This window comes from Brassica napus, chromosome C6 (genome assembly GCF_020379485.1).
Source record: "Brassica napus cultivar Da-Ae chromosome C6, Da-Ae, whole genome shotgun sequence".
Classification (NCBI taxonomy): domain Eukaryota; kingdom Viridiplantae; phylum Streptophyta; class Magnoliopsida; order Brassicales; family Brassicaceae; genus Brassica; species Brassica napus.
In genome coordinates, this window is record NC_063449.1 from 32,768,128 (window position 1) to 32,776,794 (window position 8,667).

Here is an 8,667-nt window from a genome sequence, read left to right on the forward strand (position 1 = left end):
TAGTCTAGTCAGGATTAGAATAAGTATAGTTTTTAGAGTCTATCGAGTCTGCATTTAGTCTACATATGTTTAGAGTCATTTCTATTCATGTGGGGGATTGTTGGATCAAATATTTATAAGCCCATGGCTTTAAGAATAATTGAGAAATATGTGAATAGAATTGGGCCATTCAGTGGCCTTAATGAGAGTTAAACGAATGAGAAGGGACAAAGTCCCACATCGTGTAAAAGAAGAGGAGTCGTGATGTATATATATGTGCATGTATCATCAGTGTTCAAACGACTCTAGGAGAGTAGACGGCTCCCCACGTGCGCGCCGCCGCCGCCGTCCGGCCGGCTCGGCTCGGCTCGGCTCGGCGTGGGCTTGGGTTTTGGGTCTTGGGTCTTGGGTCTTGGTGGAGGTCCTCCGGCCCAATAGAACTATTCTTTTTGGACCAAGTTAAGCTCAAAGCTTTGCCATTTAATTCCCGAAAAAACGGCATGCATTTTATTTTAAACAACACGTAGTTCGTTCAAAAACAACACGCTGTCTCTCTTCTTGACGGTAAGTTTAAACGAGAAAAGATCTTGCGGAGGAAGTTTCGTAACGTCTCGCCTCCGAGATCCTCGCGAGATTTCCGCTAACGTGCGCACTTGCTGCATCAGTTGCGGAAAGTGGCTCGTCTTCTCCCCTTTATAAACTCGTCTCCTCCTGCATTTCTGATTACGTTTTTTCACAACCAAAACGAGCAAATCCTTTAGCGTAAGTTCTAGAGAGTGTTTCGTAGAAATATTAGTTCGTAGAGGTTCTTCACGGGTGCCGCGTGATAACCTATCATGGTTTTATCCTGGGACTCATATTCGTACAGATCTGTCGCACTAACGGAGCGTATATTAAGAGTTACGGAAAGAGATTCGTCTCGACTCCATGCTTTCATTTTCGTTACGGTTTTGAATCGTCTATATATTTTCCTTAACATCATTTATATTATATCGTTTCTTTTGATCCGGTTTTCCGGCTTCTACAATCAACATCTCCTTTTTGAGTGTTCATTTGCTGTTGCCATATGGTCTAAGTTCTGTAGGAGATTTATTACCACTCCGTTTGATCTTACCTCAGCGATCTCGATGTGTTTGAATTATTAGGGCCTTTATTCATTGCAGGTGAAAATTGTTATGAAGCTTTTGTTGCAAGTCATTGTTTATAACATGTGGAAAGAGCTTCCAGATAGTGGATAAGCAAATGAGAGACAGGCCGCTCTCCCTTTCACCTGCACCAAATGATGCTCACTCTTCACGAACTCTACTTTTGTTCATGGCTCTGTTTAGTTAACTGTTTCTTTGTTTCAGTTAAATGTTTCTTTATTATTATTTCTATTTGCTATCGTAATAAGTTGCTATTGCAACATGTAAAACTCAAAAATAATTATGGATTTGTTGTAATTAGAGAGTTTAGAGACTGAATATTTCTATGTTCTTATTAATGATCAAGGGGGTTCCTTTATATAAGGATTACAAGATGTAGATAAATAGAAAGTATCCAAAACCTAAATTCACTAAGGTTAGGAAAACTACTAATACATAATAATGGAAAGATTACATCTAGTAGGAAAAGGAAAGGGTTTCCTTTTCTCTAAGCTTTGTGGCCGCCTCTCTCTCTCCTCTCTCTAGGCTTCGGCCATCTCTCCATCTTCTAGGTATTGGGCCGGTCTTGGGCCGGGTCTGGTTAATGGCAATCCACTCCATGATTTATAACACTCCCCCTTGGATGCCATAACCATACAGGATTCGTAGTACGCTTCATGTTGCCTCATTAAAACCTTATCAGGAAAACCCAGTGGGACAAAATCATGATAAAGGAAAAAGAGTACAACACGCACTACTCCCCCTGATGTGAACCTCAGTGTAGGTTCTACATTCAACGCATCTGGTGCGTGATCTTTCCTGTATATGTAGGAAGGGAGTAATCGGCCAAGTTCATTACTAAGCCGTATCTAGACCACTTCGACCTCTCAGGTCGTCTCTCATGTCTTTTGACATTAAGTGTCCCGGTAAAGCATGTGTGCTAAACAATGTGAACCATATTGTTATCGGGGATCACTGTTGGGCCTTTGCAAATCGTGTTTGCATATGTCCATAGTCTAGACGTGATCGTCTACTCTTAACTCTTTACTATGGTCGGATAAACCAAGTACTCATGGACAATTTACTAAACATGGTTATCATGAACCTATGTCTCGGTGTATATTCTATACACAGATGTATATCAATGGCTTTATAATTTTACCATACTATGGTTTATTGGCCAGAACATATTCATGATCCATACATATGGTCATCGATCTTTCTTGCTTTAGGCAATACCATATGTATTTATCTCAGACATTGCAGTCCTTTATCCATCTCTTGATGGTGTCTCATGACCTCTGTTGCTGTGGATTATATCACACACTGAAATATATATTATTAGGTCATAGATCTCGACTCTCACAAACTTATGGACTACAATACATTTGTATCCGGTTGATCTTTTGTCTCTACTAGCCCGTGATCAAGAAAAAGGGCCAGAAGCCTTTTAGTCTTAAAAGTCGGACGCGTCTAGTAGAAGAGCCAGACGTTCTTTGCTGAAGAGCCGGACGCCCTTAGACGGACAGAGTCGGACATCTTTAGTTTGAAGGGCCGGGGCCGGACGCTTTTGGTCGGACACCCACATAGATTTATTCTATGCCTACTAACCTCTTTTAGGTTTAGTATAATCACAAGGAATTTCAAATATATGGACTGTATTGGATTGTCTTTTTATACAACTCCAAGATCAATGATCATACGTGATCAATTTCTTTTACATACTATATGCAACTGCTTTACGTTTCAGTCCATGAATCAGCTTAGGAACGAAGCTGTTCTTTCATCTTATCCAGTGATCTATATGCTGCTTACTACATCATTTGTATCTAATTTCTTTCTTATGACCAGACCATTGTCAATTTCAAAATCTGTAGCAGCAACCACCACATAGGAATTTATCTCCTTATAATATGTTCCTTTGATCTCTGTGAGTACCTTGTGTAACAAGCTATAATCTAATGCTGTTTGTAGGAAAACATGAACACATTTACATCATGTACATCTCTCACGGTTTCTTTACTTCTCACAAGATCCATCTATTTCACTGGTTTTATCAGATGGCGTTTCTGTATATGTATATGGCCAATACGCCCATCTCTCCTTTAGATACTTTGAACCTCCACGTTTATCTTTCAATCTAATCTTTATTCTTTATGATTGTATGAGTACTCATTCGTGGGTTCATGATCCTCGCTTATCTCTTTATGTTCAAGTGCTATTCTCTTATGTATCTTTATACAAATACTCTTTTGTGTGTGTGTGTCGACACTTTCATGTGGTTCCATTATGTTCCAGACATGATCTATAGATTTGAGATCTTATTATCCAGGACCTTTATTACCTAGTAGCTTGGCGTCCCAAGACTACATGGTTTGGTACCTTAGATGTGTAGCTGCGCAGGCTTTTCTCAATGTCTGGTATGGTTTCTCTTATAATCTCGGATTTGTATTCTATGCACCATTTCTCTATCCGAGATTCCTTTATCTTATGGAACACTTGGTCTATCTTGTATAGACTCTATAGCAACTTGATTATGTCTCTTCTAGGACATTCATTTTGGTGCTAAGCTGGTTAGTCATTTCTCGGGTCAATGTCTGGCATTTCGATTAGCTTCTCAATTAGTTAGCATTATATAATCTTTCTTTGGACGTCTTAAATTATAATCTCTAGTCCGAGGATCTTTGTCAAGACAATGATGGTTAAAACCATTCGTACTTTTAACATTCTTTATCCAGCTTATAATCTTTCTCCTTTAATATTCGGATTCATTTGTTCCATGCAATCCGTACCTGTCCACTATTTAATCACCCATGTTTTGGCTCTCGGTCCTTTTGATTTCGTGGAGAAGATCTTATTCTTATATATTCCCAATCCTCTTCTTAGGTTCCATCTTAGACGGCACACATATATGTATGTGGTGGTTTATTCAAAATCTCTTAAGATGGTGTATGTCTGGTTTTATGACCCGTATTCAATCTGAGATGGGAATATCTATGCTCACTTATATGGCCTAATGCATATGATCATATTATCATTCTATACATGTAAAACATAATGTCTCCAAGCTTATAGACTTTAGTATCTTAGTCGTATAGATAACGGCTTACATGGCCGAACCTTTTATAGGTAATGGCTTGTGTACGGCCAAGCCTGCACTATGCATATACAAGTCGTGGCCAAGCCGTGTATAGGTGATGGTCTTTGCAGCCGACCATAACATGGTCTCTTCGGTTTGGCCGTTTGTATCATGGCCTCTACGGCCGAGGAATGGTCCTTTATGGCCGAGTAATGACCGAGCCATATAACATGGTGTCTTAGACCATAGAGGTATACGAACTTGTAGTATTGATCATGGGTTTATCCTCTCTCCCCCTCATGACCATACTATAAGGTCTTGGTGCTTGGGACAATTAAGCCTAATGAGTTTCTCTTTGTGTACATGTTTCACAACGTGAGATCTTTTACTGGATAACTTTGTGTCTTTCCAATCTTGTCATCAAGTTTAGACTTTAGGATGGCTAATCCTATCATGCCATATAGTGTAAAATTTTGTGGGATATATCAATATAGTCACCACTTCTCTTGCCTCTTATCATACTGATCTTATAGCATAGTATAGACCAGTAGACATTGCAGGTATGGTTTCTAGGATCTTTTTGTCTCTAAGTATTGTGTGACTTGTGCCACTATCCACCATGAGTATGCTCATCTCATCATTCATAAGTAATAAGATTTCTAATCTCAGAGACTTTACAAAACTTTTAAAAACTTTCTTATTAAAATTTCAGAACACCAAAAGTAAAAACACCAAAACAATCATAAAGCAATAAGACAAGTCGTATCGAAATTTAGTCCTTGAGACTCTCAGAAGTCTCAAAGTCCATCTGGTCATCTTTAGCAATGTCGGAATCATTATCAGCCTCATATCCGGAATCATGAACCATGTGAGCCTCCGGGTTCTTATTCTTCAGACTTTCTTGGTAGAGCTCACATAAGTGCTTAGAGATTCTACAATTCTTGGCCCAATGGTTGCCCATTCCACATCTGTGACAAACGGATTTGGTCGAGTAAGACGGTTTGGATATGCCGCCTCGACCACGTCCATAACTGCCTCGGTCACTGCCATAGTTGGAACCGCGACCACGGTTATTGTGGCTTTCTTTCCGGCCGGTCGAGTAGTTGTCTCGGCTGTTCGAGTAATCACTACAAGAAAACATCGGTATTCTGACGGATATTCTGACGGAAAATGAAATCCTCGAAATTTCCCGAGGAATTTTTGAGGAAATTCCGAGGAAACCCAAAATTTGGGTTTCCTCGGAATATACCGACGGAATTCCGAGGAAATATCAATCCGTCGGAATATTCCGAGGAAATTCCGAGGAAAAATGTGTTCCTCGGAAAAGACCGATGAATTCCGAGGAAATAGTATAGGGATTTTACAAAATTCCGAGGAAATTCCGACGAACTAGTGATAGATCGATGCGTTTTTGGACATATACCCATCGATCGATCACATTGTTACGCTTTGGTCCATCTTAGTGATCGATCGATGCGTTTTTGGACATAAATCCATCGATCGATCCGTTTATAAAAAAACATTCAAGATTTTGAAACCCCAAACACTAGTTCCTCGGAATTTCCTCGGAATATTCCGAGAAAATTCCTAGGAACACTTGATATCCTCGATCGATCGATGGGATAATCTCATCGATCGATCACATTGTTACGCTTTGGTCTATCTTAGTGATCGATCGATGCGTTTTGGGACATAAATCCATCGATAGATCCGTTTATAAAAAAACATTCGAGATTTTGAAACCCCAAACACTAGTTCCTCGGAATTTCCTCGGAATATTCCAAGGAAATTCCGAGGAACACTTGATATCCTCGATCGATCGATGGGATAATCTCATCGATCGATCACATTGTTACGCTTTGGTCCATCTTAGTGATCGATCGATGCGTTTTTGGACATATATCCATCGATTGATCCGCTTAAAAAAAAATTGACGTTTTGAAACCCCAAACACTAGTTCCTCGGAATTTCCTCGGAATATTTCGAAGGAATTCCGAGGAAGAAAAGGGTTTCCTCGGAATTCCCTCAGAATATTCCGAGGAAATTCCGAGGAAATAGGGTTTTTAAACCGAAAACAACGTTTTGCGGTTTGAATAACACCTATATAACCCTTATTAAGTGTCTTACGTTCATTATGAAGTCAAAAATTTGTTCCTTACCCTATAATAAACACTTTTCCGATTGTATGAACGAAATCCCCACAACATAAGAGAAACACTTATACACTTTAATGAACGGTAAAGGGAATACTTACAATTCGTTTTGAAATTTGTTATTTCATGGTTTATGCTCATCTATACAAAGAATCCTCAATGGTATGCATTACAATTGTATAAGAAATGAAATATGGCAAAAAAAATTGATGTTTTGAAACCCCAAACACTAGTTCCTCGGTATTTTCACGGAATATTCCGAGAAAATTCCGAGGAACAATATAAATTAATAGAAATACATGCAGAGGATATTCTTTTTCCTCGAATTAATGAAAATATTCCGAGGAAATTCCGACGGATATTTAAGTGGCCGTCGGAATCTCCTCGGAATATTTTCATTTAACCGGGCAAACAAGCCGCCAAATATTTCGCGAAAATTGAAATTGAAAATACTGAGGGAATTCCAACGGAAAATATCCGTCGGACCCAAGGTTTTATAAACTCGAAACGCATCTTCTTCCCCATTTCTCTCTTCTTCCTCTCCGGCGATCTCTCTCTCCTTCCGGCGTTCTCCACCTTCTCTCGCGACGATCTCTCCGGCGAATCCTTTCCATTCTCTTACAAATCATGTAAGGACCATATTCCACTCTCTTAGGTCATATTTGTTAGGTTTTTAAGTAGATTTGATGATTTTAGAAGGTTTTTGATAGATTTTTGTTAGGGTGATTGGGTAGGATTGTGATTTGTTGTGTAATAGGTTTAGAATTGTGATTTGGTTGTGTTGAATTGATTTAGAACTTTTTTTATAAATTGTTCATTATTTTTGTATTTACAAAATGTTTTTTCTATATAAATTCGATTTTACAAAACGTTTTTTGTATATAAATTCGATTTTTGGATTTATAAAAGATGATTTCATATTTATAAAAATATTTATATTTATTAAGACTAATTTTGTATTTATAAAACATTTTTTTGATTTATAAACACCATTTTTTTATTTTTTTATTTATAAAAACTATTTTTAAATATACAAACCGTTCTTTGTATATAAATTCGTTTTTTGGATTTATAAAAGATGATTTCATATTTTGAAATTAATTTTGTATTTATAAAATATTTTTTTTGATTTATAAACACTATTTTATTATTTTTTGTATTTATAAAAACTATTTTGTATTTATAAGAAGATGATTTCATATCTATAAAAATATTTATATTTATAAAACTAATTTTGTATTTATAAAACATTTTTTGATTTATAAACACTATTTTATTATTTTTTGTATTTATAAAAACTATTTTGTATTTATAAAAAGATGATTTCATATTTATTAAAACTAATTTTGTATTTATAAAACATTTTTTTTATTTATAAAAGCTATTTTATTATTTTTTGTATTTTAAATATGTTTTCTATTTCAATTTTAATTTTATATTTTCGAATTTCAATTTAAAAAAATAAATTTATAATTTTTTTTTAATTTTGGAAATATTCCGAGGAAGTTTATCCCTCGGAATATTCCGACGACATCTTCCTCGGAATATTCCGAGGAATTTCCTACGAACTTGTGGTCCTCGGAAATTCCGAGGAAATAGGGTTTCCTCGGAATTCCGTGGAAATTTCCGAGGGATTTCCGAGGAAAGATGAATTTCCAAGGAGTTATTTCCGAGGACATTTTTCGTCGGTATGTCGTCGGAATAGCGTTATTCCGACGACATACCGACGATTTTTTCCCTCAGTATGCCGCTGTTTTCTTGTAGTGAATTGTCACTGCCACGCCCCTTGTAACCACCACGGCCATTGCCGTATGATCTCTTATTGTTTTGGACGTAATTGCACTCGTTGGGTTCTTTCTTTTCAACCTCATTAGCTTCCGGTAATGGTGTTGTTCCAACAGGTCTAGCTTCACTGTTCTTCAGCAGGAGCTCATTGTTTGCCTCGGCCAGAAGCAGGCGCGAGATCAGATCAGTATATGTGGCGAAGCCTTTCATTCTGTACTGCTGTTGCGGTATCACATTCGATGAATAGAATGTAGAGTAAGTCTTCTCAAGTAACTCTTCTTCGGTTACTACTTCACCACAAAGTCTCAGCATCGAGACCGTCTTAAATAAGACTGAATTGTACTCATCCACCGACTTATAATCCAAGAATCTAAGATTCTTCCAGTCGTTTCTAGCCTTTGGAAGTAACACCGTTTTCTGGTGATATTATCTATGTTGTAAAGCATCCCAAAGTTCTAGTGGATTTTCCATCGTGATGTACTGATCTTTTAGACCTTCAATGAGGTGATGGCGTATAATACTTATAGCCATGTACCGATCTTTATCG

General features: G+C 37.4%; 1 protein-coding gene across 1 annotated transcript; it reads right to left on the reverse strand.

The window, feature by feature from the left end:
* Positions 1 to 4,954: 4,954 nt before the first annotated feature.
* On the reverse strand, positions 4,955 to 8,432 carry LOC125588485. The gene is made up of 2 exons (XM_048759852.1): positions 8,084 to 8,432; positions 4,955 to 5,082 (listed from the first exon to the last, which is right to left on the reverse strand). The coding sequence occupies exons 1-2, from the start codon at positions 8,430 to 8,432 to the stop codon at positions 4,955 to 4,957; spliced, it is 477 nt and encodes a 158-aa protein (XP_048615809.1).
* Between the last annotated feature and the right edge of the window lie 235 nt (positions 8,433 to 8,667).

Coding starts and splice junctions, on each gene's coding strand:
- LOC125588485 (XM_048759852.1), bottom strand. CDS start 8,432: ATGCTGAGACTTTGTGGTGAAGTAGTAACCGAAGAAGAGTTACTTGAG. Junction 5,083..8,083: donor TTCACTACAAGAAAACAGCG/GCATACTGAGGG, acceptor AGCTCTACCAAG/AAAGTCTGAAGAATAAGAAC.